Source organism: Aspergillus homomorphus, assembly GCF_003184865.1.
Source record: "Aspergillus homomorphus CBS 101889 unplaced genomic scaffold BO97scaffold_21, whole genome shotgun sequence".
NCBI lineage: Eukaryota > Fungi > Ascomycota > Eurotiomycetes > Eurotiales > Aspergillaceae > Aspergillus > Aspergillus homomorphus.
In genome coordinates, this window is record NW_020291907.1 from 433,954 (window position 1) to 460,561 (window position 26,608).

Consider the following 26,608-nt stretch of genomic DNA (forward strand, 5'->3'; position numbering starts at 1 on the left):
AATTAGCACAATCTGCAGAAACAAGACTGGATGTCTGATCCTGGCGGAGTTGAGTGGAGCATCGCCAACAGCCACCCAACGGAATCCGCCCGTTCTCTTGGCCCACTCCAAATCGCTGACAGTCTGACACGTCTGCATTTCTTTTTTTTTGGTCAAGCCATCAGTGGTCAGAGTTGGATCCCATCACTAGATGCATTAGATGAGCGACTACTGCTTCCAGCGTCTGCTCCGGCCGTTCGTTTTAGCTCTGCGCCCACCCGCCGATCCGCCGACGCCACTTCAGTCTAGGACTTCGCCGTCGGCTTGAAACGGATGTCGAAGCCCCCCGTTCATGCGCATTATATCATGCCTATCTTACCTTGTACACCCTCTCGTTGCACATCCTATTCCTCGGGCCTTTTACCGACTCCACCATATCGCACGACTAATCATCTAGATCTTGGAATTTCTGCCTGTCTGTCCGCCAGTCTAGATCGGCGTGTCGTTTGCCTCGGTCCATTTTTTGTTTCTGGCATTTACCCCCGCGCGCCGGCCCCGATCGCAGTCATTGTCAATTTTCCTGGCCCCCATCGACCGAAATGTGATATATATTCGCTCCTTGCCGCCTTCCTATCTGAACCTTTCCCCCGCCAACTCGCTGCTACTCCCCCCTCCGCTTGTAATATCCTCCTCGGTGGTTGACTGTCCACCGATCGCCCATCATGTCGACCGTCCTTGTGATGGCGGTTGTCGCCATCACCCTTTATGTTCTCTGGACGCTCTTGCTTCGCTGGCAGCATGCGCAGAACGCTCGTCGCTGGAACTGTGGTTCGATCCCAAGCTACCCTGGGAATTGGCTCGGAACCAATACCCTTAAAGAGGCCCTTCGCTATGACAAGGACCGCTGCTTGCCCCTTTTGTCGCGTCATCGGATCGAGAAAGTATCCGCCAGCCAGGGCCGCTACACGACCACTTTCCAACTCCGCCAACTGGGTCAGGATATCATCTTGACATGTGACCCCAAGAACGTCCAGGCCATCCTCGCTCACCAGTTCAAGGATTTCGAGCTCGGCGACCCCCGGCGCAATGCTCTCCACTCGCTTTTGGGCAATGGAATCGTATGTTCTCTCGTGCCTCCAGACCTTCATGAATCGAAACTAACCCACGCCCACCGTTCTCTAGTTCACTGCCGATGGTGAATACTGGACCCGCTCCCGTGGCCTTCTCCGGCCCCAGTTTACCCGCGATCAAATCAGCGATCTTGAGTTGGAGGAGCGACACGTACAGCAGGCTATGCGCGCCATGCCTGTAGATGCCACTGGCTGGACCAAGCCCACCGACATCCAGACAATTTTCTTCCGTTTGACTATCGACTCAGCTACAGAGTTCCTCTTCGGAGAAAGCGTTGAGAGCCAGGCTGCTGCACTCCGCAGTGGCAGCAACACCCAGGATGACTTTGCTGCTCAATTTGACCGCGGTCAATGGTATGCGGCTCAGCGCGCCCGCTTCGAAAAGATCTACTGGATTGTCAACAACAAAGAAAGCCGCCAAATCGATCGCAATGTGCACGCCTACGTCGACCGCTTCGTTGATCTTGCTCTCAACATGGATGCTGAAAAGAAACCCTCCCATTATGTCTTCCTGCATGCTCTCACCGAGGTGACTCGGGATCCTGTCGAATTGCGTTCCCAGCTGCTCAACATTCTCCTGGCCGGTCGTGATACTACTGCTTCGCTGCTGAGTTGGTGTGTTCTTCTTCTTGCCCGCCACCCTGAATACTATACCCAACTCCGCGCCGCCATCCTCGAAGAATTCGGCTCCTATGCCTCTCCCAAGGATATTACCTTTGCCGGTCTCAAGTCCTGCAAGCCCCTCCAAAACTTCCTCAACGAAACCCTCCGCCTCTACTCTATCGTCCCCGGTAACCGCCGTATCGCCGTCAAGAACACCACCATTCCCACTGGCGGTGGTCCCACCGGCACGGAGCCTGTCTACGTCAAGAAGGGCCAGGCCGTGTTCTACAGCACCTTTGTGATGCACCGCCGGAAAGACCTCTGGGGCGAAGATGCGGACGAGTTCCGTCCCGAACGCTGGGAATCCCGCAAGCCAGGCTGGGAGTATCTTCCCTTCAACGGTGGCCCTCGCATTTGCATTGGCCAGCAGTTCGCTTTGACGGAAGCCGGCTACGTGCTGGTGCGCTTGTTGCAGCGGTTCGATCAGATCGAGGGTGTCGGCAAGACTGCCGAGGGTGAGATCACTATGGCTGTAAACCTGACCAACGCTCCCGGTGACAATGTGACTGTCAGGTTGCACGAGGGCAACTAAGCCATTTCATGTATCATGTCGGGTTTATTTTTGTTATTTAGCGATTTCCTTGGTCTTCGAATTCATTCAAAATATAGACTTTTTTTTTTTTTTGGCTTGACGCTGGAAGACTGCTGTGTAGCCTTGGTCCCGTAGCCATAGTTCTTGACTGTAGTCTGCCCCATAAGATTTTGTAACATTGGTATTGGGCCTGCCCATTGGCAACGCAACGGCAGTAGACAGGAGCTCTGTGCAGACCGTGGAGACGGTTAGTAAGTCCACTGTGGTACATTACACCCGAGCTTGAACAGAATGCGCATGAACGGGCGTACAAGGGGTCGGAGGCCTGCAGTGAATACCACTGCAGGGATTGTATCTTGTGAAGTAGCAGCCCACACAATATACAGAGTCTTTAGCATGAAGAAGGCAGGTGCGTTCAATTCGTCCTAGTATTTTGGCTTTACTACCAAGGCTCATTGATTCCACTGAGAGTTGGTCGAACACGGATACTGACCATAGAATTGCACTAGAACCATAAAAAGGTGAACTCTGAGCCAAGCACCATACGCCCATCTGTAAGCTCCCTAACCAAGAAGAATCACCCCTCAGCACTCAGTCAACGCACACCGCACCAACCAAGCCGCCGCTCTCACCGTCCGCTCCACCCCCTCTCGATCAGTAACAGTGGGATCAACCTCCACCACATCCACAGCCACCAGATTCCCAGAATCACGCACCCTTCTCGCCACACATTTTCCATCCTCAAGACTCAACCCACCCTCCACCGGATTCCCCGTGCCGGGCGCCCATCGCGGATCCAGCGCATCGACATTCACGGACAGATGAATGGGCGTCTCCGGGCCAAGGTACGCGAACACCGCGTCCATGATCTTCTCGATTCCGTGCCTTGTTATTGCAGTATCAGAATCAGAGTCAGTATCATTCACACCGTCGTCGTCGTTGCCATCATTATTATCATCATTTTTACCTCTCCACACTTCAATCAAAGGCACTATCGAAAATCAAAGGGACCACCGAAGGGTAAACTCACCGCCTCACCTCCTCCATCCCAAACACCTTGATGGCATGCCGCGCGACAACATCCCTTTCGGGGGGATCCACGTCCCGCGTGCCGATATACACCAGCCGCCGGAAATCGACTCGCCAAGCTTGCTGGATCCAGCTGAATGGTGCGTCAGGGGTGCTGTCGGTGGTAGCTGCACCCGCCACGCCTGTGGCGTAGGCGAGGGGCATTCCGTTTAGGTTGCCGCTGGGGCTTGTGGACGGGGTGTTGAGGGCGAGGTGTGCGTCTAGAATGATTACTGCGGGGGTAGTGGTGGAGTGGATTGGAGGGGAGTGCTGGTGGCGTTGGTTTTGAGTTTGCTGGAGGGCGGCGGTGGTTGCGGTTAGGGTGCCGATTGTGCTTGTGTGGCAGCCTCCTAGCGTCAGGGCGAGACGGCCGTGCAGGGTGTGGGCGTGGACTTGGTGGAAGATGCGGTGGGCGGTTGTGCTGATGGTTTTGGGGTCGTTTGTGGTCGGGGTGGTCGTGGCGATCTCGCTTATGGATATCTCGGTGAAGTGTGGGCGTAGGCGGTCGAGGAGGCCGGAGGAGAGGAGGGTTGAGGGCCCCTGTTGGGTTCCGGTTGTGGGCTGGTATATTCTCTTTAGTTGTTTGTGTATAGGGATGGCTAAATGTGATGGAGAAACAGGGACTGGGATTCAGGGTTGATGCGTACCCCGCCGCCGGAAACACTGGCGAGAACGAGCCCCAAGGATTGGGGATTGGATATGTAGCGGTGCAGTGGGTGAGAAGACATGATAAGGCGAGGGTGATTTGAAGTGGATAATGGAGTGACGGTTGTAGTTGACTGTTTTAAGGGACATTCTGTAATGAGTCAGATGTAGTCCAGGGGATCCACTATCACGAAGCTCACGGGGCAGCTAAATCGGTTGTCTGCTTAGCTGCGGAGAGATAGAGTTAAGCATAAATCCAGCTGTTTGGTTCCTTGGGAGCGGCCAGGAGTCAAATTCCATGCCAGGTCATGCCATTGCAGGCTATAACATGTAGTGCCTGCATCTCTTCTCACCAAGCCAGGCCTGACGTTGTGTAGTTCGTAAGGCTTTCAATATATAGCTGGATTTTCTCTCCCCATAGACTCAGAAGTTACAGCCTGCCGCCTAGGTATTACACTCGAACTTAGAACCTAATGGGTACATGGTTGGAAATGCTGGTCATTATCATAAAACAGTCCTCCAAAGAGAGTGTATTGTGGCAAATATGGTGATGATCATTGATACATACGCTGGCATAAAGTAAATGCAAATCTGTATGAGCCCTGCTACTCATCTGAGTTAGATTACTGAGAGCAAGCTTAAGTCTTCCAAAGGTGTTTGGACAGGTGTCATTAGTCGTAACTTGTTGACCGAGTAGAAAGAGTCAAGGACCAGAAACGGTAAGCAATTAGAAAGAAAAGGAGATAATAAGGAGACAGCTGGAGAGTGTGGTGAAGTAAAGATAGAACAACATAATAGAGATAGTAAGAGAGAGTAGAAGAAAGATAAAACCAGCCAGAAAGAGAATTGAAGCCGAAAAGGCTCAGCTCAACTCTTGGTATCTAGGCCATTCAACTAGGGCTTAGGCAGACCTAGCTAGCCGCAATCTGGACGACACTCTGCCCTCACTTGGATAAATCAAATGCATTCATAGACTCCTCAGTCCAAAGACAGAGCCACTCATGATGAGGTGCCTAGTGATGACAGTTAGGGGAACAACATAGATCTGGCAGCTGTCTTTATTTACCTTCTTAATGAGACCTGTCATCAGTAGATTAAGTACCTCTCGATCGAGTCACGTGCAGCAATCTCTCACCGCCTCAACACACATCTTCCCCTCAAGAATTATGCCGGCAGAAATCCGAGATCCGGCGGCCGAATGCCGCCATCGCGGGGTTTTCCGATCAGCAGTGAACTATTTTTCCATCGCGGGATCATTTTCCTCTTTACTCCTCTTCCATAAGTTGATTATCTCCGTCGTGAAATTCCAACCTTCAGCCCAAATTCCAAAAAAGACCAACCAATCGACAATCAACCACCATGCCCTTGATCACCGACTTCAATCTCCCCAGCTCGGCCAAGCAGCTGCAGGTTCCCGAAAACGCCCAAGCGCTCTTCATTGTATTCGTGGCCTCGGACGACCCGGCAACGGGTCAATCCTGGTGCCCAGATGTCCGCGCCGCCTGGCCCGTTCTCGAGACCACTTTCTCTCCAGCCGATGCACCCCGCCTGGCCGCCGTAGAGGTCGGACAAAAGCCCGAGTACGTTGATTTCTGTTGTTCTGCTAACCATTTTGATTGCTTGATTGCTGCTTTCTGCTTTCCAAATGAGGGAACAACCCCCCTTCCCGCCTTATATCCGACTGACGTGGAATGATTTATTGGTCGTGTAGATGGAAGGACCCTGGGAACATCTACCGGACCACGTGGAAGGTGCCATGTATCCCGACGTTGGTGCGGTATGAGATCGTCAACGGGGAGACGGTCGAGACGGGGCGGCTGGTTGAGGGCGAGATCCTTGATCAGAAGAGGTTGGGCGAGTTTATTGGTATGTCGCGTGTGTAAGCTTTGTACGACTTTTCATTCCCTGGGGGGTTGGGTTTGACTGGATTATGATGGATTCGGTGTTTGTTTATGCTAGGGTCTGATAGGTCGATGCGCATGACCAAGTATGGTTTTTGGAGTCTCTGATCGATAGCATATTTGCCCTTGATTTAGTCTCGTTGTCAATATCAGTGGTTGAGGATCGGAGATCTTGCATTGTGCCTTGAGCTGAGGTGTGAGATGCCTGTATTCTTGTGTTCTTGATGGAGATCCATAGTTTTCCACGTCTGCTAGGGGTTTGAGGCTGCATTTGCCACCCTGCGAATTTCTCGAACCAATTATAATACCATTATAGCCTGTCAGGCTTTATATAATGAGGAGTGGGGATGTGGGAATCGGGAAGATTCCGATTTGTTGTGATGAATTAGCTACCTAGTAGCTTTTTGGGCTTGTTTAGTGGAGCCAACTTCACGTCACCGAACTGTCTCTGGATTTGCTGGGTGCCGAGTAGCAATAGAGTGATTCACTACACAAGACGGTCTCCTGTGCCTGCTCTAGTCACTCGCAAGAATTACCTAGTAAGAGAAGACACCAAGTCAACCCGACTTCACAAGACGATAGTAGTAAGTTGCAGGTCGCAAATCACAGTGAACGTGTCCTTTCAAGCCACCGCCTGTTGTAGAAAGCTGATGCTCTTTCGCTTGCAAATGGGTCATGTGTTAAACATTAATGTGTTCGACCTGACTCTACTAGCTCCCTATTCGCTTCTGATGATCCTAAGAGGGCTGTATGACTATATGTAAAATCAACCTCGGCAACCGATAGTGGATCATAGCAGTAATTCAAGATACAGGTCTCATATCTCGCGAACTAGAAGTCATTAATTGTCTTTGTTCTCTGCCTATGTCTTGATTCATGGGATAGTTTGGCTATTATCAGAGGCTACATAAACAATCAAAGAAAACACACTCCCTTGATAGACTGCTTTCGTTGATTGATAGACCCAGAGGTGTACGCTGCTGCGTGAGGACGGACCTAGGGCTGGCGAGGACACGGATGTAGACCAAGCTGGGGTGTACGCCACACGACCTCGGGGGTTCCGGTCACAGCTGAAGAAGCAGGCTCAAGAGAGGAGTTTGCCAATCAATCTACAAGAAACAGCTCAGCTGAGAAGCATGATTACGACCAGCACGCATTGACCCCAGAAAAGGATGGCCATTTTTACCGAGCGGGAGATTCCGAACGACGGGCGACAATGATAAATGCACCTCTTTCACCCCCCATCCCTAGATTTTGAGAGAAAAATAAACCCCTTGGTGTACGTAGAGAGCGTCTGATATCTGGTGTTTTGGGAAGACAAAACAAAGAGGGATAGAGCAACCATGCACCAAGACCCGCAACAGGAACCCAAACCCGCACGCAAGCGAATCATCATCTGCTGCGACGGCACCTGGCAGTCAGCGGTAGATGGCCACGAAAGCATCCCCTCGAACGTGACACGGCTCTGCCGCGCCATCGCCAGCGTGGGGATCGACGCGCAGGACCACCAGCCCTGGCAGCAGATCATCTGGTACGACCCTGGAGTGGGCACCAACACCACCGCGGCCGGGCAAATCCGCAACTTCGTCGAGGGCGCCCTGGGCAAGGGCCTCGAGGGCAACATCGTCGAGACCTACCACTTCTGCGCCCTGAACTGGAACCCGAGCGACCAGATCCTGTGCTTTGGCTTCTCGCGCGGCGCGTACACCGCGCGCGCCATCGCCGGCCTGATTTCTGACATAGGCATCTGCCCGCAGCATCAGATCGCCAACTTCCCGCAGCTGTCGAAGCTCTACAAGAAGACCCCCGCGGGCTAGCGCTTCTACGGGAGGGATGCGTATTACGAATACTTCAGGCAGCGGCGTCGGAGGCCGTCGCAGCTGCAGGCGGGATCCTCCCTTGCGGGGGAAGAGGAAGAAGATACGACCTGGGAAGAGTCGTCCACTGAGTGGGCGTCCACGCCGGAATCGCGCGAGGTGCAAGTGGTTGGAGTCTTTGATACCGTGGGAAATCTTGGATTTCCGGAGCTGTTCGGCCACGAGCTTCCCGCGTGGCTCACCTGGACCGATAAGCCTGAATGGCACAATGTCGGTCTCTCCCCAAGTGACTAATCGCATCCACTGAACTCTCAAAACACAACAGAGCTAATAGATTCCAGACATCAAGAATGCATTCCAAGCTCTGGCACTCGACGAACATCGCCGACTGTTCCGCCCGGCCATGTTCTTTGTCCCCATCCCGAATGAGATCCCTGAAAGTCAATCGCGAGAGATCAAGCAGTAGGCGCGGGATCCATCGCGCGAGTGGTCGGAGCTTGTGCGTAGTGGTACCCACGAGCATTGAGAATCTACAGGCAGCCGAGAAACGGCGCGATGCAGCGGCACGAGATCTGCTGGAATGGGAGGACAGCCAGAAAGAGCCGTCCAGGCTGACGCAGGCGTGGTTTCCAGGGTTTCACATCCATATCTGGGGAGAATCCAGCCAGACTCTTAAGAACAAGAGCAATTTTGAAGAAATGTCAAACATAGTAGTCGCCTGGATGTTAGACCAGATCAAGGAGTACGTCTCCCTCGATCGGGAGCTCATTGAGCGGGAAGCAGAGAGCCGACAGAACCGTCTGCGGAAGATTAACGAGGTGCTGGAGGCATACAAAAAGAACGACGATGGCAATCGGAATCATGGGCTCAGTGGTTGTGGCGCAATGGACAATGGGTTGCTGCCTCCATTCGGCACCCGCTGACCCCGAGTGACGATAATCCCTCGGCCTATCGCAAAATGCGTCAATATGGCTGGGCAACTGACAATATGCCTGACAGCTTCGACATCACTCACCGCCTGAATGGCTCCTTGGCGCGGACGCCGCGTCGCTACCTGCGAGATCCGAGCACCAAAGCCATTATCGGTCACACCTGCGAGCAGATTCATCCGACCGTGGGATATTGGCTGAAGCATGTACCGGGCTATCGCCCAGCAGGGCTTAATGAGAGCCAGTGTGTACGTCGGCTCAGGACTGATGGCTTAGGTTATGAGTACCGCTTCAGATGCCCCGGGGAGAGAGAGAAAGAGATATTGCCCGAGTGGAAGATGGAAAGCGACGACGTCGCCTGGGAACAGTGGGCCATTCAAGGTAAAGAGGCGTTGGCATATGTGAACGGCCTAGAATGCCGATCAGAGAGACGCGTGAAGCGATAACCTATTTTGTCTACCGTGGTTTTCATGCTAAGGGAATGGATCGGCGATATATTCTGAGTACTCACTGCAATATGTAATGGGGTCAAGCCCACATCCTATATCAAACATCCCCGTCGGCTATGCATTACTTGTATCGAGGAAAGGCAATTCTTGGGGCGCCGCGATCCCTTGCCTCGGTTCATTCTCTATTGCCACGCTTGGGAGAAGGGGCATACGTGCCAGCTATATCTCAAATGCTCTAGTTAAACACTCCGGTTGAGTTTAGTATGACTGTTGCCTGATCAAGATGATCGCCCTCTTTCCTAAAGGTGTAATCACTCGAGTTCACTTTCCCCTGCCGGAGGTAAGGCGGTGCTTACTTTTGACTCACCCAGACAGCTCTCAATGGCTACACGGCGGAAAGTAAGTAATTATGCGGATGGCTCCCAGCAGGTTTCTTTTCCGCATATGGGCCCTCACCCCATCCCTGTGAGCAGGTGTCGAAGACTATTTATCGGATCAAGCCCATCGCCTGAAACGATGAAGGATAAGGGTGACGCTCAAACCGAACGCTAAACCGGTAGCGAGCCCTTTCAGGAAAAGTCTACTCGAGCTATTCAAAGGCTGGAGTTGACAGATTAAAATCACATTAGACCTTTCATCTCCCGTTAATGATTCAAACGAGCATACCTGGATATGTGGCTGGGGCGTGGTCTGAGAGGCTGCTAAGGCGGTTGGTGGCTCGTAAATGACATCTGTCTCCTTCCCGAGATCACGATCATATTCACGCCGCTGACGAATCTTCAGACGCACAAAATCTTCCCGCCCCCTGTGCATCTCTCCCAACCCCGTTAAAGTGTGGCCTCGGTCGGCCATCGACACCCGAGGTCCCCAGCAATATTCGTCGAGCATGTCCCAATAGATCAGATCAACGGAAGCGACCTTGCGGCACGCTAGCATAAACCAAGCCGAGCGGTCTTCTATAGACCGCTGCATGAGGACCGACAGTTGGTCATCTGTTTCGCTTAATCCCCGTGCCTGTTCGCATTCGGTCAGGGCTTGCAGAAAGAGATTCGCCTTCGGGAGGAATGCGTCGAAGAAAGAGTCGGGACCAATATCGTCAATAAGATAGTCGGGTCGCCGTAAGAGTAGCCACCATGGGATACTTGCCGCAAATTGCGCAGGCGCCGCATAGGCAAACTCCCAGTCGATAACCGCGACAATCTCGAGAGAGTCGTCCACCAAGACATTCCCGGGGCTTAAATCATCGCAAAAGAGCTTAAATGGGCCATCATCGTGACCAGAAACGAAGTTTAAGGCTATAGCTTTCATAAGCTGGCGGCAGGCATATTTACTCCTGCAATCTTCTGAATCATACACGCTGTTCCGCTGTTTCGTCAGCTGGGTCCATTGCAGATCCAGGAGGGATTTGACGTAGGCGGTGGAGCTGTGGTATGTTTGCTGAGGCGGGAGATCCTCCACTTTGAGCCCGCCTACTCTGATCAACTCGTTCTCTTCCTGGGTCAGGGGCCGTCCGTTGATAGCCGGCTTCCCAGTAGCGCTATCCTCAACGAGAGAGCCAATTTTGTCAAAGTCAAGACTCCAAAGACTGATTAATACCTCGGCCATCTGCCCATATAAGCGCTTCAAAACGTTTAAGTCTATATTGGGATTTAACATGTCAACTGCGGAATCGTCCATGTTGTTTTGTTCTCTCAGAACATCGGACATTTTCTTGCCCTCAACCCATGTCATGATAATGAATGGGCCAAGACCGGTGGGGTTGTCAGCTGCCTTGCCATAACAGATTACTTTCGGGATGGGAATATTAGTCTCCTTGGCGATGTAGTTCATCAGTACAGCTTCCCTGTAGACCTTATCATCTGAGAACATGGATTTCCCAGGAATAGGAAAGCGGATAAGCCAGTCATCCTCTTCGTCTTCCCAATGAAGACGAATACTGAAGTTGAATGAGCCGCGGTGCATGGAACGGAGGAAGCAATCGTCTCGTTGCCGATAGCGATCTGCCAGCGCACAGATTCCAGAGCCAGAGCGAGAGCATTGCTTGAACCATTCGCGTTGTAACTCGTCGAAGGTGGCGAGGCTGATATCATCAAAATCCATTCTGGAACATCAGTGATAAGGGCGATAAAGACACAGATACATAAAGAGAAAGCAGTTTGAACAATGAGCAATGCGTCGAAAGCATGAATTCAGCAAGTGCGCGCTTCACGGACTACCATTGTTTATCATGCGTGGGGAAGCAGCAACAGGCCCACCCCCTGCGGCTCCCATTGCCGGAGAATGTTATCTTCCGTGCCGAGCCATTGCTTTGCAATACTGGTCACAGTCGTCTTCCGTATTAGGTAGTATAGCATGATTGCAACCTGGGAGAGTCCCATTCATAGTCACGCAGTTACAGATAATTCAGTGTTGCCTTACATTCAGAACGGTTGCTAAGTTAAGCACTAATATTTATCACATAGCAAGGCTCAATTAGTCCAGACATTCTGAATGAGATAATCCAATGATTCTTCCAACATCAACCTTGGCCGCCGGCTCTTCTCCTGGCCTCCGCTGCTTCTCGTTTCCGCCTTCGTTCATTCTGCGAGGATCTGCCTGACGCCTCTAGTTGATTGATTGTACTTTGTTCCAGTAGTGCTTCCGTCAAGGCACTACGCTCTGCAGGGTCGATGACTCTGGATTTGTCATCATTTCCTTCGAGGCTGCGAAGGCTTAAATCACGGTCAGTGTTTCGGTCGCCCTGAGAGTCGGAACTCATGTCGGCGTTGTTGACGCCCGCTTTTGTTATATCTTTGACGCGTTGGCTCGAATTGAGCCCTAAGCATCATAGTATAAACGATCAGTGTTTGTTTCTCGAATTTATGGGTATAAGAGAGATACCTTAAGAAGAGAGGATAGACAAACACGGATCCGTAATGCCAAACAGATCGAAGATGATTCCGGAGAGCCCCAGAGTAGATGTCGCGGGGCGTTTCAATACCCCTCAGTCATGCAGCTAGTACTACCCCTCATCCTCACACTATTTGTCTTCCTTCGAGATCTATCTCCGATAGGTAAAAAAGATGGAAGGCAGGCGAAAGAGGAACGATACAGAGACTTTTCCTCGGAGGCAGACGCCCGGCTGATTTGCGCTAATTCGTGTGCACATGAATCGCAAAAGTTACGGAAACAAGTTTCATGGTTGTTATCGGCCTGGGCGAGCGAAATGGAAGATGTTTTAGCGAGGGAATTGACCCAAATCTCCTTAGTTTCTCGTACACCGGACAGATTTATCCCGGGCCAGATCTCATTATTGTGACTGATCATTTGCCCTAGTCCATGTGATCTTTGTGACAGCAAAGCCGGCACACCTGCTGGGCTTATATACATTCTCTCCCTTCTCTCTGTTTGATCATCACAACTTGTGACCACCCTTTTAGTTTGCCTGGCGGCCTATAATAGACCATATCGTGCATCTCTCTGGAAGGGATAAAAAAAAGTAATAATAACTGGTCCATATAATGTAACATCTGATCTACACATCAACCGGCCCACTCCTCGAGTGTTTTCAAGACTTGTATGACATGATTGGAAAAGTCTAGTATGACTCCTATCATTTGTAGGGCTCAATTTCGTAGACTAGTTACGGCATTTTCAAAAAGCGCGTCCTCTTTGATACCTGTACTCGATCTGCGATGTATGAATCGATTCTTATTGATATCTGTTTTTTTATGCCTGGTGGAATCGCCAATGTCAGCTATCTATCTTTCTGAGGGTCATCGACTCCCCAAAGCTGTTCCACTATTGCATAAACCTACTCTATTGTCATACACCCGAGCAACAGCATTCATGCGACTTTGCCCAACTCTCTCAATGGCGTTTAGAAGCTTATACATATATAGACGAGTCTTGAGAAGGTACTGCAATGGCTCACTAAGCAAAAGGTCAAACTATAGAGTGAAAAGGGAGCGAGCTGAACAGTATAGTAAGGAAAGCCAAAGGACGATTGAATGAGAACGTAAAGCATGGTATGGCAGGTAATGTAACCCTATATCTGAAATCTGAATCCATCAAATCAAGAGTTCCGGAATTGGGAGTAGACGAAAGGTTCATGGGGAGAGGTCTCAAGGAGTTATATCAGTCAGTCAGGCTGCAGCACGGGTCAATCAAGCACTAAAGTACTCAACCCACTCAGCTTGGTCGCCAGAACCCGCTCAATCAGGATCCAGATCATCCATGTGGTGTTCAGTCAGGATCCCATTATCAACAGAGGTGGACCTCTTGTTTGTATGGCCACCAGACTGGCCAGCCTTGAGAGGTTTGAAGGATGAGTGCAAGATCTTAGACTGCTCTTCCATCATGCTCCTGGATTGTTTGGAACAAGAACAAAGTGAGCAAGGTGTAAATGTAGATTAAGAATAATTACGGCTCTGGGTAATTGATCCCGTTGAGACTGGGTAGCCTGCGGAAGAAGGTGAAGAGGACAGGCGTTCGAAGGCTAATTCATTCTTTGTGGTGCGGCAGTAATAAATGCAGGAAGAGGCTTTCAAAGAGAAGCTTCATTAGACAAAGGTGCGACTCGATCGGAAAGAGCGAAAAAAGATGAATGGATGGGCAGAGGGCTTGATTGCAAGACTGCTTGCTGAGGCTCACATTACCCATGTTCCCTCTTGAGGTAGTGTGTATACCACTTCCCGACTGAACATTATCAACCATAGTCTTGGGAACCTGGATCTTAGTAGCTATAGTCAAAGAAACATCGTGAATAAGTGCAAAATTTATTCTTTGCCTCCCACAAATGAACCGAAATCAGTTTCCCGCGATAATTCAGGCAACGAAGGTTTTGACTTGATTGAGAACATGGCAGCACATACCTTGACTGCAGCCAGGCCTCTTTGAGTAACTGCCTGAGGCAGAAGCTTTACCCTGCTGGCGATCCGGTGAGACTGTGGGGTTGGTTATAGGCGCTCTGAGCCGCTCTCGGCCCGATATCCATGGTCTAGCGTCTAATGACAAGATACGCGGTTACCTAGACCCAATGTCTTGGCCAAAATCTTAGCTCTTTGACCATGTTATTTTCATTGGTTTCCGATCATGATGGACCCCAATCTCAATATGGTCCTAGCTGGTCTAATAGGACCCTTTCACCCACTCAGGTAAAGTCTGAAAAGCCCGGCCCATCCTAAGCGAAAAACAGCCCTCTTGTGGGTACGACATTACAACAATCTACGGCTTTCTCGGCATCAATCCTGCGGTCGGTGTGTTGAGATTATATTGCAGCCTAGAAAAATAACATAGTGTTCGACTATAACACTATGTCAGACTATATAAGTCTCAGAAGACATCTTTGGTCGGGTTTAATGGATGCGACAACAGGACCTTTTTCATAATATGAGCATTTATCAACAATCCACAGCAGAAATCAGCACTATGCCAACCCTAAGATCCATGATATCCATCTTCCTCGCCCTAGGCGCCTCGGCCCAAAACACAACGAATGGCGCAAATTGCACCACCTTCAATTGGGACCACAACAAAGCCTACTGGAAAACCTACCCCCCGCGACGAGCCAGCGCCGCCAAAACATGCCCTAGCAGCAACACCACCACCACCACCACCACCACCACCAACAACGACAACAACCTGCAAACCTGCCCCATCACCGCCTCCGGCGACGACACCTACTACTTCCGGACAAACCTCACTGCCCTCTCCTCCTCAACCTTCGCCCCAGTGGTCGAAAAGACCGTCGACCGTTCCGCCCTGCTGACGGATGAGTTCCGGCAGAACGTCACCGGCGCAATTGACGGCACGTCCTGGCTGGAACCGGGCCAGTCGGGCTATCTGAACTTCACGGCTTACAGCTATTGCTTTACCGGGACGGTGGACGGCTGTACGCCCGGGGTGGACAATCATACCCCAGTTGAGGTGTGTGCGCCGCTATGGCATACCTTGCACTTGAAGAAGGAGGATTTTGCTTTTGTGGATGGGATTCACTCGGTTGTGAATATCAGCTCCGATCGAGTGGGCCTGTTTAAGGATCCATATGAGGGGCAGGCTAGGAGTTGGGGGAATGCAGTGAGAATGGGTCAGGGACCGTGGGCTATCGGGCTGCTTGGGTTTCTAGTGGTCATGATAACCTAGATGTAACAGTTTTGTTTTGGAGGCGAATTGTATATAGAATTGCTTTACCGAATATGTAAAATAGGATAAATCCCTTTGTTGTTGTTTTTATCACTAGCTATGGAAGGAAACTGAATCCGTTCAGTGGATGTGATTGGGCGTCTTTTGCTAATTAGAGCTTTCCTCAGTGCGTGAAGATACTAGGTAGAGTAGTAAAGCCTTGAAGGACCATGTAATAGACAAATACTGCTGTAAAGCCAGCCACCTGATCCATTTACAGCCTATAGGCCCAAAGGTGCTTCGCAACCCCACATTCAGTGTAGATCAATGCTGTATGAGACGATGTGGAGTATTACGAATAGCAATGAGCCTACATGCCCGCATTCATCTTACTAACATCAACATCAATATGGCATCTCCAATGGTGACTGGAAGACGCTACAAATGGGATCGTCAGAGAATGAAGAGTTTCATTTGAGGTGATGGTGAGTGACCGGCTCAAGTTAACAAACATATGCTCTAGAGGAGTCATCCGCTTAACAAGCAACGCTATTGGACAATCTAGAGACAAAAACACAGACAAAGGGTGTTAGCAGACGTGAGCTATAAAGCCGCAATCAGGTACCCACAGCAGAACCGCATGATAACAATAAGACGAAGCCAACGACAATCCAATCATTTCAAGCAACAGTACTTCGACAATTTTTGGTCCTCACTAGCTATGTATACACCATGGACCCCGATGCCAACCTTCGCGTTCGCCAAGGTCAATCTATTCTCGATCGCCTGGTGGATATCAACTTCGGATACCAATCCGCTCCGGTTCTTGATGTCTCCGACGACATATGGCCGGATCTGGAGTGCTTTGTAATGGTGGTTTCCAGTGCCGAATTGCCAAAGGCCAGGAATATCATGACGCTAGATCTGGGAACGTCCGAGTGCATGGGCTGTGAGCTTCCCCGGGTGGGGTTTCACTACCACCTTTGGGATCATCACTCGGAGTTGGTTGTCTATTTGCTGCGAAGACGCGGAATTGGCAACGCTGGGATCGAGGAGGGACGGTTGGGATTTCAGTAGACCACCTTGTTGTGTACTGAGCCGTGCGTGGGTGGCTCAGTCGTTCGCTTGACTACTCTTATTAGATAATGCATTTTTTGCTGATGCTTCTTGTGACTATGAAGCAGGATATTGAGACTAGTAATGACACTACATCTGTGTATGTCCTTATACAAGCAAGAAGGACGGATGATAGCTTGCTCTGTATCGATTTCGCAGGACTTAACCCTGATATATTCGTAAGTCTCTGGAGTCATAATGAAGAGAACTAAATTTTAGCAGCTCAGGTCATAACAACAGCGACAGAAATTTTATCGGCTCTCACTGATTGAGAGAAAGGTCAAACACAATCTTCCCCCTGGCATGCCCCCCATCCAATCTCTTGAATGCCTCCTGATACTGTTCCAACGGCCATACACTGTCCACCATGCCGTGACATTTGCCCAATTCCACCAGCTTCGAGATTTCCTCAAGGTGCCGTCGGGCCGGCTCCATAACAAAGAACACACTGCGGACCTCGGACCCTTCAAAACCTGGAGGTCTGACCTGCTCCGGAGGCTGGAAGATACTGAGCACCATGCCCCCATCCTTGACCGTCCACCACGCATCCTCGAGAGACCTCCGCCCAATACAATCAACCACAACATCCACCTTCTTTTCGGGGTGTTCATTCACCCACTCACGAAGCTCCGTCTGCCGGTAGTCGAGCACCTCCGTCGCGCCCAACAATCGCACGAGCGCCGCATTCGCCGCACCACACGTCCCCACCACCTCCGCGCCCAGCAACGCAGCTAGCTGCGTCACCCACATGCCCACGCCCCCCGATGCAGCCGTCACCAGCACCTTCTTGCCTCTCCACGCCTCCTGCGCCGCGGTGAAACTCGCCTCCCCGTCGCCGGCAATCCCGGCATGGATGAACAGGATCTGCCACGCCGTCTGCGCCGACACAGGGATCGCCGCCGCTGCCACCGCGCTCAGACCCTGCGGTATATGCGCCAGCTCATCGGTGAGGCAGATACTGTAATCCCGCGCGTTTCCGGGACGGAGGTAGTTGGTCCGCGCGTAGACCTCGTCGCCCGCCTGGAAGGGCGAGTTTGCTGGTGCGGAGATGACGGTCCCGGCCACGTCGGGGCAGGGGATTAGCTCCCGGGGATTCGGCGGTGGGAAGTTCTTGGGCCAGAGGAGTTCGCCGGCGCAGGGCGCGCAGGCCTTGACTTTGATCAGGTGCTCGCCTGCTGATACATTGGCGGTTGGGAGGGGTGAGGTTGTTAGGGTAAGGCTTTGAGACTCGGCGCTAGGTTGCACGAGGGTGCGCATGGCGGTTGGTGTGGACATCCTTGTGAACTTTTCTCTTCGCGAAACTTGTAGATGATTTGGCTTAATTGGTAGCACTTGGTTCGAGCCAGTTATAAATTGTGCGAGTTGTCTGTTTTGAGAGATGGAGGTGCTGAGAGCGATAGAAGAGGAGGCTTTTATACATTCTAAGGATACGCAGGACGGGTTGCCGGAATCCCGAATAGCCTATCCATCTCACGAATGACGTCTTGCATTTCCAGAGCTCGTAAGATATATTTGCGAATGGGGTGTCAGCAAGAAATCAGAAAGCTGTAATGCACCTCGTATTGAGCGGCCAAGGGGCTGGAGCCAAAGTCAAAATGCCTCGATACAAAGGAAGTTCGCTATACGCTTGGACTGTGTAGATGTGAGAGTATACTGTACAGTATAGTATAGTGTAAGTGGGGGTGAGCGTTCAGAGCGGGGTAGTATGGGGCGGGTACGGGTACGGGCTTGACAGACGCAGGGCTTGGCTTCGGGTCCTTCTTGCTAAGGAGGTGTCTGTATTTATGAATATACTCTTTCCGGCTGAATACACCAGAACAAGGTTGAAGTGATAAAGCCCGTAATATGGGGCCCATCATTAGGCTGGGGAAGCTTCCCAAAGAACGAGTCCACAACAAGATGATCATCCGGCTTCAAGAAACGCCTTATTCCAACAACCTCACCCCCTGGTAAATCTCCTTCATGGTGCACTGCATCTCCTCCTATATACAATGGGATCATATGACTTACACTTACGTTAGGAAAGGTCAAATTCGTGGGTGCCAGACAACGCGGGCGTTACGACCTTCACGGATGGCGTTGGAACAATTGCGCGTCGAATCGGCGAACCACCACTTCGTTGACTTCTGGGTGCTTCGTACATCTCGCAACCTGCGACCTCCACACCATAAAGCAGTTCGAATTGGCGCTTGGAGCCAATCCCAAGGCAGGATGCCCGGTACCTGGTGGGTCCCCCGGATCACTGGGCACTGCAAGCACCTTCCAAATGCCAATTTTGACTTTAGATCTGTTTGCCCGCCATCCAGAACTGCGGCGATCTGCAAACTTACCTGAATCAAGATAGCGACAGCTTCGCTGCTTGAAGTACCTTAAACAGAGATTTGAGCCTACTTAAGCATAATGGCTGGTGTCTAGTACGCTATATTTGAATAAAACTTTGACGGTTTTAAGGTCATGGCACTTTCCATGCTGTCTCTATCCGGTAACTATTCAAATCACCAGGTCCTGCCTGCCATCTAGGCTTTCGCTCCTCTTTTTTTCACCACAGGGCTCGCGACAATATCATTCCATGTGCAAGACCAGACTCCCTCGGCCATGGTGGAAATAGAAGTAGGAGACCCCTTTCTACGAGAACATTGACATATTCAGTGCCCTTGCCGCAGTGATACAAACTTCTGACGAGGGTCCCCTCTGCACTCTTAACAGCCTCTAAGGGAAAACCCAGCCATACCTGGCTGTAGTCAGTACCTGATTGAGACGGGACGACCTTAGACACTCGTTGGACCTCCAAAGGTGCCCTTCACGTGATACCGGCCAGCTTGAACGACTGCAACGGAATTGGTACACTAGTATGAAAATAATGTGAACTACTCCAATATAGTCTTGAGGGCAACTGCTACCGGTGGAAATGTGAAGTTCTGGAGTTATGACGCACATTCTTAGTTCCTCTCCCCGAAGTGCTTGATCTCTCGGAAGCTCGTGGACAAAATAAAACCTTTCTAATGTTGAATTATGTATGCGACAAGGGTTTTTCCATGGAATGAACCAGGAAGTCGCGGAAGATAGTCCGTGCAGATTACGCATATCTGCGTTGAAGCCACGACGAGATCCTCCATGTGGTGCCTAGGAAATTTTAAAATACCTTCCATGGTTTTTGTTCTCTTATTCTTAGTGGGTTTTCTTTCCCTTTTGACACTTTACCAGTTATTCGAACTTTGAAAAAAAAAAAAAAAAAAAAACAACAACTTATGAGATCAATTGGGAATTATGCTGGCGTCTGCGACCCCAACTGTCAATGTGAGCGACACGTTCATATGTCGCAGCTGAACTCACCCACCTCCTGCAGGGAGTTTTTGATGGATGGACCAAAAGTTTGGATTCTAGAACATATAGGCGCTTTCAAGCGCCGTCTGCTTGGCTGTCGGGCTCTTAGAGGGAGCCAGCTTATACGCATTGGCATGAGTAGCTTGCTGTAGCTCACTGTACAGTCCACCCTGCGGGCGGCACTCGCCCGACTGTGATCTAAGGAGAACATATTGAGACATAACTTGGCAGTAAGGTAAGATGTTAGTCTGTTTCCGGCTATTACAGGCCAGGTTGCGTCGGTTGCCATATGGGTTATGGCGGCGTTCAAGCCACACGCTGGGAGGTCACGTTGTATGCTATACCTCTTGCTACTTCTTTGGTTCCGTTCAAACTAACATTGGACCTTCTAGTACAAGAATGACCTAGTGCTCCAGGTTAGTCTGGTTTACTTCTTGCCTTGGTGATATATAAGAGAACCTCCCATAGACTCTTCTTTGCTTCGTACATGAAGTATTGAGATTCGCCCTCAATAGCGCGACAAACCCTCTTCAAGCGGCTCTTCGCCCAGTTACTGTCGTTGTCAGCACTGAGCGCTTCCAAATAATCTCGAATTGCGGTCGATTGGACGTCCGACAGATCCACAGACCAGCCCATGTAACGATGCATGGCATCTCTGATCAGAACCTTGACACACAACACCAGCTGCCACTTCCACCACATCCCGCCGCATGAGGAATGTCGATCGCGAACCTCTAGTCGGGCGAGATTCTCCAGGTGATGATGACGCGCAAGCATGTACACCGGGTAATGGTTGGAGCTCTGTCGACCTCGGAAATCTGCAAAGCCGAGCTCTGGTATGGGGAGGCTAGAGTCATCTGTTGTCATGTACACTCTCGTCACATCCGCTAGGTGACTATTGTGTTCCTCATACCAGCAACCAGGGCCGTGGGGGTGAGAAGCTGGTCCGATCGGAGGATCGGGATAATGGTTGGAAATTAACATCCTCTTCGGGTACAGACAGATCCCCCGGCCCTGATCGGGATCCCCGCGATGGCGGCGGTAGAGGTGGTCAGTATGAAAATGATACGCTGGCATGGGGTAATCTTTCCAGAGTGGTGCATCATTGCTCGGCGACCTCACCACAGCGCATTCTCTCTGCTGCTCCTGTTCCGCCGGACAGCTGGGGAAACCAGCCTGGCGAAGAACCTCAGCGGCTCGGCCGAGGTCGGCTTGAGGAATGGCCCATTCAGATTGATGTGCCCTAATCGAGACACCCATGATACTCATGGCAGTCTGACCACAAAGCACACAACGAATTCCGGCACGATGAAGTAGGTATGATACCCAAGACTCGAGTTCAGGGCTTGTAGGCGCTACCACCGGAAATGCTACTGTTGGTGGAGGAACGATCTCCAAGTCTCCGGCTTTGGGCTTTGTCCTTGGAGGCAGTTGATGATATGGCTTCAGTCGCAGCCATTTCGGTTGCTCTTCGACAACCTCTGCAGATGCAAAACCATCTATAGATACGGTTTCATGTTCATAATCCTGGCAATTAGACATGTTGAACTATGAGCTTGCAGGATATCAGAGAAGACACCGCTTGCCCACTTCTGCTAAGGCCGGTGTGATATCAGAGAGGTACAAAGACAGTGCGAGCTAGTCCACATTTATATGAGTTCAATAGAAAATGCTTTATCTCAGCTATTACAGTGGCGTCGCCCCACGTGGTCCTTCTCATGTTCGGCAGTCTTTGCTACCTCTGGCACACCTCTTTCTCCATTCTTCTCTTTGTTGAGTCTACCTATATTCTGGCCATGCGGATAGTCTTCTCCACACAGCTAGGTTTCATCTATCGAGCCGTATTTACATCACAGGCTTACTTCCCATTCTGTCCCGATTATGCATGCATCCTCGAGCCAGTCGCAAACAAGCATTATGTCAAATTTCCTCATACCTATGCATCCTGCGAGCCACATAACGAGAATAATTGACGAATCGTGGTTTACTAAACTTCCTGTCAGCCTTTGTTTGGCTTGGAAAGTTCCTTTGTTCTCTTTTGTTATTTGGTGAGCCTTTGTTGAAGTTGAATAGCTGTCACCTATCTTCAATTTTTGGCCTCGTGTAGATACAGACTATGGAAGGGTAGCGCCTGCGTAAAGCACTAGTGGGCCACTCTCCTGTACTTTTCAAGAACCACAAGGAATGAAATCATGTTCACCGGTAGCCAAGGTACATCACATCTTTTTGTAAAAAAATTCTTATGATTTTAATACAACGGAGTTAGCATTTGCTTGGGGCTGAAACGAAGAATTCCCATGTTAAGGGAGGCAAATTAAGATGGCTTCAGGGGAACGGGGAGAAACTGTACTCCTCATAATGGGAAAGAAGAGAAAAGAACCATAAAGAAACATAGATAAAACATGACAGGATATATTAAAGGTTGGAAGATAGACTGTATATCAAACTATCAAAATGTGCTTAATTTCTCATATTGACTGATTCATTGGAGAAAAAGAATATGAGATTACATACATTTACCCGGTTAATCAGCAATGGTCACCTGATATGTGGGCTGGTAAGTCTGCCCCGGCCCCGGCCACGCCCACTACCTTCCATCAGGGGGACCTGAGATTAGGTCACTACAAACTTACCATGTTAGCAGTAACTATGCAGAAAATGTGCTTGCTTAAGTCTTGCGATAGATCTTGTGTCAGAAGATACCACCCATTATTGGCGCATGCATTAGTTCCTCAGAACTGCCTCCGTGCCGGCTTTCTCAGCTCAACGAGCAGCTGTCAACGCCGGCTACCCAACACAGCTTCACAACGCCAAGGACAGATCTTTTTTCCTACACATCAGGGCGCTACCTGTATGATGAAAACCTCCGCTTTGAAGAACGCTATGTCGAATTCGACGTCAAGGCGCTGGAGGCCATAGCTTCAAGTGTCGTGTGTAAGAACAAAGTCATTCTGACCCAGAAACTCGCAGAGGGTGGCTTTAACAGACTTTTATTCTCACTATGAACGACGGTTTCGAGGTCATAGTCAAAATACCGTATCGACATACCGTCCCAAAAATACTGACCACTGAAAGTGAAGTTGCAACTCTTGACTTTCTGCGTCAAAAAGGAGTGCCTGTACCGAGGGTATATGCCTACTGCTCGAAGCCAGACAATGCGGTGGGGACTGAGTACATCATTATAGAGAAGGCTCCAGGGCAGGCTTTGGATCGTCGGTGGTTCGATCTCACACCTAAGGAGCGAATCCGATTAGTCACCAGTTTTGTTGAGATCGAGCGAAAGCTTTTCTTGATTCCTTTTAGTTCCCATGGCAGTATCTATTATCGGGATAGCTTGCCTCAACACCTCCGCTCGGACCTTTACGAAACGTCACACGAGGATGACGGAAGCCATTTCTGTATCGGACCCTCGACTGATTACATGTTTTGGCGAGGAAGACGGACTCTACTTGACATTGACCGTGGGCCATGTTAGTTTCTTGCTCACAACTTTACTCAATTCACTGGTTACTGACTGTGAGTAGGGACCGATCATCGGGAGTATGCCCGTTCTGTGGGCCAACGAGAATTAGCATGGACCAAGAGATACGGCAAGCCCCTGCAGAATGGCTTTCCCCATAACACTATAGTCGAGGGAGAAATCCCTCACGAGGCGAATCTTGATCTTCTCAACAGGTACAGCCTCATATCGCCTTTTATCTTACCTAAAGACCGCAGAAATCCGATGAACAAAGCTACAATACGACATCCAGGTAAGATAATACTGGTGTCCTTTTATCGATGTATATTAGTTACTTCTAGATTTTAACCCGTCAAATATCTTTGTTTCGGATTCTTGCGAAATCTCATGTATCATCGACTGGCAGCATTGCTCGATTATTCCTTTACTGCTTGCTGCAGGCAACCCGCCGCTCTTTGAAAATCCGGATGGGAAACCTCCGAAAAATTTGGAGAAGCCCTCGCTTCCCGATATTTATGATTCCTTGAACCCTGAAGAAAAGCTCATGTTGATGACCTTCATCGTCGGCGCATGTTATTCTACTTGTATATGGTTTTTAACGGCAAGGACAACAAGCCCCACCTGGCAGCACTTCGGCATCCTTTGATGCCACACCGCCAACACGCAGTCGAGAGAGCCGGTCGGCAGTGGAGTGGCAACGTGATCACGCTTAAAGGTACTCTTGTTCGGCTTGTAGAGAACTGGGAGCAGTTGATTGCTGGAAATTTGGAGCTGCTCAGCTGCCCAATCTCGTTCGCGGAAAAGGAAATCTAAGACTTCTATCGTGTTGAGAATGATTGGTTTCAAGCGACGATCCTACTCGACCATTGGCGATCTCTTCTTGATGACCTAGGACATGATGGTTGGGTCAGGCATGAATCATTCGAATATGTTACGGAGATGAATAAGAAGCTGAAAGAAGACTGGATAGCTCAGGCAGAGGACGAGGAAGACTTGGTATCTGTGGATCAATTTTGGCCATTCCAGGACCACGAAGAATTTGGCTGAAGGAGGAAAGACATTAGAAAATCTCCAATTATGCCTTCGTGGCAGAAGCGATACTTTGCTTGATGGGTAGATGTAGAAAGGGAAATGAACATTGCAAACCCATGAGTCGTGTGCGTGGCGCAGTTATTTGGAGGGAAAGGATACCTTGGCCGCTAGACACAGATCATAGAAAGCTATCGCCTACAGGAACACTCCCGGGCGCTCTCGTGGCTACAGCTATAATTTACCTCTATGCCGCTGGAGATGGAAAAATTGAATAGTTATTTCTGTCCAATTTCTGCGACATTCCTGCTTCCAAAATATGATAATTGTGCGAGTGTGGTTACCTAGTGTTGTCCAATAGCTCAAACAAGTAAGGTTGGTTCCACGGTGTAGCTTCACTCCAACCCCGGTGCGGGTGTCAGATGTACGAAAAGCTGCAACGGGTCACGGAAGACTGGTTATGTCAGTGGCAACATTCAATTTCTCGTTGGTCTACCTTCCCCGGATTGCCTGAATATGCCAGCAACCCCTTTGTTCTTTTTCTTTCTCTTTCCTCGGGTACTGTAAGCGCGCGATGCAACGAACGAGTCTAGCACATAGCACATTGTGTTCAAGCTACGCCTTGAATTATCAATGGACCAAAATGTGGGGGCTATCCCTCCGCCGCCAGGAGTCACGCCCGACTTCAATTCCAGGCCGTGGTTGTTCACAGCGAATCGGGTTTCAGTCGCAGTGGGAGTGACCGTTTGTTCAATGACACTCATCATGCGGCTCTACACTAAGGCTTGCATTGTTAGACAGTTATGGTGGGATGATGGTCTGCCCGCGTTATCGAACTCCGCTAGCTCTAGCTCGACTGACTGTCAGCCTTTAGTATTGATCTTCCTCGCTTGGGTGAGCACTAGTAGTGAAATTGACGGATTTAATTCGCCGACAAAAGCAATAGGTTTTCGTTATAGCGACTCAGGCCACTATTCTATGTAAGCATATGCCCCTTCTTGGAGTTGGCAATCTGTGTTACAATGAACCCACGTAACTAATCAGTCAATTCTAGATGGATATAATCATTCGGGAGTCGGAATCGATTTTTGGAACGTCGGTGACTCTCTCCTCGTCGCCTATCGCAAGGTCATATCATTCCTATCGTTAACAAGTTTCGAATTGTCTTTCAATCTTCGAGCTAACCCCAGAGAGAGACTAGACTGTGCTCGCCCTGTCGATCCTCTACATTCCAGCACTTGCTTTTGCTAAACTGGCAGTCATCATGCTATACTATCGTTTGCTCAAATCTTTCCCAATGTGGCGATACACTCTCTGGTTCATCGGAAGCGGCATCTGCGCATATAGCACTGCCCTGATCTTCGCACTCATCTTTGCCTGCAAGCCAATCAAGGATGGATGGACCCTGACAACTCCCAACGCTTGCAGACCTCGAGCAAGTCTATATCTGGGAACTGCAATCGGAAATACAGCCAGTGATGTAGTTTTAATCCTGATCCCGACAACCTTCATATGGACAATGCATTTACCGCGGATCCAAAAGATCGGACTCTTTTGTATGTTGGGGATCGGGTGTCTGTAAGTCAACCCGACTTTTTCATCTTGCGCTGCCCCGCAGCATGGAGACTATTTTGCTTATCATTTGCTCTCTCTAGTACTGTAGTCACTAGCATTGTCCGATTAATCACCTTGATACCTCTTAATGAGTCGTATAATCGAACACACCTGGTTGGCCTCGCATGTCTCCTCATGTACGTATCATCCCGGACAAATCTCTTTGCATGATTTTTTGTCTCTCGGTCGCTAAGTGATGGTACCTTCTTTTGGCAGAGTGATTGAAGCCAACTTCCTCATTCTGTGTGGATCCCTTCCATATCTCCGCCCATTTCTCCGCCATCATGTCCCGAAACTATTCGATGAACGTCAAAAGGGAAACTGTACCTCGACTGATGATACGACGCCTGACATGCGAAGGATAAGTCGAAGGAGTTCGATATTTGATATCGAAAGTATCGGTAGCACTCATTCCGACGCACTTGATGTTTAATATACCGAGTCGCAAAAGCGGAGAGACTGATTAGATATTAGATAGAGAATTGCCAAGATAATATATCTATGCAAGAAAGTATGCCTATTAACTAAAATGAAAACTTGCAAGAAAACTAATAGCTGGATTCCTTTCTCCTACTTTGTATCAGTTGTCATTGGAGCTCGAAATTATGATTGCGATTAGGATTGTTTTTGCTTTGATATGGGCAACTACCGACGGCTGAATATACAGTTTCTCATTTGCCCTTTTCCATATTCGGAATATTCGTAGTAGACACCGGCACTGGTGCGAGAGATAATACTTTATAGCCTTGGGTATGTACAACGAGAGACACGGAAGCCCTGCCATATCTTTACCAGGATACCACAAATCCGGTAGATTGACCAGTTTTAGTGGTCCCGATTGAGCCATTAA

The 26,608-nt window shown here is 49.9% G+C and overlaps 10 protein-coding genes across 10 annotated transcripts; 6 read left to right on the top strand and 4 right to left on the bottom strand.

Annotated features, from left to right (window-relative positions):
* Positions 1-302: 302 nt before the first annotated feature.
* On the top strand, positions 303-2,397 carry BO97DRAFT_470889 (cytochrome P450). The gene is made up of 2 exons (XM_025699995.1): positions 303-1,097; positions 1,162-2,397. The coding sequence occupies exons 1-2, from the start codon at positions 702-704 to the stop codon at positions 2,302-2,304; spliced, it is 1,539 nt and encodes a 512-aa protein (XP_025550875.1). The 5' UTR covers positions 303-701; the 3' UTR covers positions 2,305-2,397.
* A 491-nt stretch (positions 2,398-2,888) lies between these two features.
* Positions 2,889-3,807, bottom strand: BO97DRAFT_346798 (Arginase/deacetylase; the record flags this gene model as incomplete). The annotated part of the gene is made up of 2 exons (XM_025691826.1): positions 2,889-3,189; positions 3,335-3,807. Coding segments are annotated over 2 exons (774 nt in total), but the record flags the coding sequence as incomplete, so codon positions are not given.
* Positions 3,808-5,255: 1,448 nt separating this feature from the next.
* BO97DRAFT_406080 (DUF953 domain protein) lies at positions 5,256-6,072 on the top strand. Its single transcript, XM_025695336.1, has 2 exons — positions 5,256-5,597; positions 5,729-6,072. Exons 1-2 carry the CDS (start codon positions 5,377-5,379, stop codon positions 5,898-5,900), a joined length of 393 nt encoding a protein of 130 aa, XP_025550877.1. The 5' UTR covers positions 5,256-5,376; the 3' UTR covers positions 5,901-6,072.
* A 1,189-nt stretch (positions 6,073-7,261) lies between these two features.
* Positions 7,262-9,488, top strand: BO97DRAFT_453879 (T6SS phospholipase effector Tle1-like catalytic domain-containing protein; the record flags this gene model as incomplete). Its single annotated transcript, XM_025699085.1, has 4 exons — positions 7,262-7,701; positions 7,774-8,005; positions 8,272-8,630; positions 8,735-9,488. 4 exons carry the CDS (start codon positions 7,262-7,264, stop codon positions 9,108-9,110), a joined length of 1,407 nt encoding a protein of 468 aa, XP_025550878.1. The 3' UTR covers positions 9,111-9,488.
* Positions 9,489-9,608: 120 nt separating this feature from the next.
* BO97DRAFT_478441 (phosphotransferase family protein) lies at positions 9,609-11,282 on the bottom strand (the record flags this gene model as incomplete). The annotated part of the gene is made up of 2 exons (XM_025700625.1): positions 9,780-11,282; positions 9,609-9,713 (listed from the first exon to the last, which is right to left on the bottom strand). The coding sequence occupies exons 1-2, from the start codon at positions 11,211-11,213 to the stop codon at positions 9,609-9,611; spliced, it is 1,539 nt and encodes a 512-aa protein (XP_025550879.1). The 5' UTR covers positions 11,214-11,282.
* A 3,240-nt stretch (positions 11,283-14,522) lies between these two features.
* Positions 14,523-16,514, top strand: BO97DRAFT_435113 (uncharacterized protein; the record flags this gene model as incomplete). Its single annotated transcript, XM_025697713.1, has 2 exons — positions 14,523-15,170; positions 16,449-16,514. The coding sequence occupies 2 exons, from the start codon at positions 14,523-14,525 to the stop codon at positions 16,512-16,514; spliced, it is 714 nt and encodes a 237-aa protein (XP_025550880.1).
* Positions 16,515-16,592: 78 nt separating this feature from the next.
* Positions 16,593-17,588, bottom strand: BO97DRAFT_435114 (NADP-dependent oxidoreductase; the record flags this gene model as incomplete). The annotated part of the gene is made up of 1 exon (XM_025697714.1): positions 16,593-17,588. One exon carries the CDS (start codon positions 17,586-17,588, stop codon positions 16,593-16,595), a length of 996 nt encoding a protein of 331 aa, XP_025550881.1.
* Positions 17,589-19,711: 2,123 nt separating this feature from the next.
* Positions 19,712-21,197, bottom strand: BO97DRAFT_414983 (uncharacterized protein; the record flags this gene model as incomplete). Its single annotated transcript, XM_025696364.1, has 2 exons — positions 19,712-19,878; positions 20,087-21,197. The coding sequence occupies 2 exons, from the start codon at positions 21,195-21,197 to the stop codon at positions 19,712-19,714; spliced, it is 1,278 nt and encodes a 425-aa protein (XP_025550882.1).
* A 1,005-nt stretch (positions 21,198-22,202) lies between these two features.
* On the top strand, positions 22,203-24,162 carry BO97DRAFT_470893 (uncharacterized protein; the record flags this gene model as incomplete). Its single annotated transcript, XM_025699996.1, has 7 exons — positions 22,203-22,291; positions 22,456-22,600; positions 22,642-23,125; positions 23,180-23,407; positions 23,457-23,677; positions 23,722-23,847; positions 23,947-24,162. 7 exons carry the CDS (start codon positions 22,203-22,205, stop codon positions 24,160-24,162), a joined length of 1,509 nt encoding a protein of 502 aa, XP_025550883.1.
* A 456-nt stretch (positions 24,163-24,618) lies between these two features.
* On the top strand, positions 24,619-26,248 carry BO97DRAFT_93852 (uncharacterized protein). The gene is made up of 7 exons (XM_025701153.1): positions 24,619-24,961; positions 25,019-25,038; positions 25,091-25,124; positions 25,199-25,272; positions 25,346-25,722; positions 25,800-25,895; positions 25,975-26,248. Exons 1-7 carry the CDS (start codon positions 24,778-24,780, stop codon positions 26,189-26,191), a joined length of 1,002 nt encoding a protein of 333 aa, XP_025550884.1. The 5' UTR covers positions 24,619-24,777; the 3' UTR covers positions 26,192-26,248.
* Positions 26,249-26,608: the final 360 nt, after the last annotated feature.

Coding starts and splice junctions, on each gene's coding strand:
- BO97DRAFT_93852 (XM_025701153.1), top strand. CDS start 24,778: ATGGACCAAAATGTGGGGGCTATCCCTCCGCCGCCAGGAGTCACGCCC. Junction 25,125..25,198: donor GACTCAGGCCACTATTCTAT/GTAAGCATATGC, acceptor AGTCAATTCTAG/ATGGATATAATCATTCGGGA. Junction 25,896..25,974: donor GGCCTCGCATGTCTCCTCAT/GTACGTATCATC, acceptor TTCTTTTGGCAG/AGTGATTGAAGCCAACTTCC.
- BO97DRAFT_470889 (XM_025699995.1), top strand. CDS start 702: ATGTCGACCGTCCTTGTGATGGCGGTTGTCGCCATCACCCTTTATGTT. Junction 1,098..1,161: donor CGCTTTTGGGCAATGGAATC/GTATGTTCTCTC, acceptor ACCGTTCTCTAG/TTCACTGCCGATGGTGAATA.
- BO97DRAFT_406080 (XM_025695336.1), top strand. CDS start 5,377: ATGCCCTTGATCACCGACTTCAATCTCCCCAGCTCGGCCAAGCAGCTG. Junction 5,598..5,728: donor GAGGTCGGACAAAAGCCCGA/GTACGTTGATTT, acceptor TTGGTCGTGTAG/ATGGAAGGACCCTGGGAACA.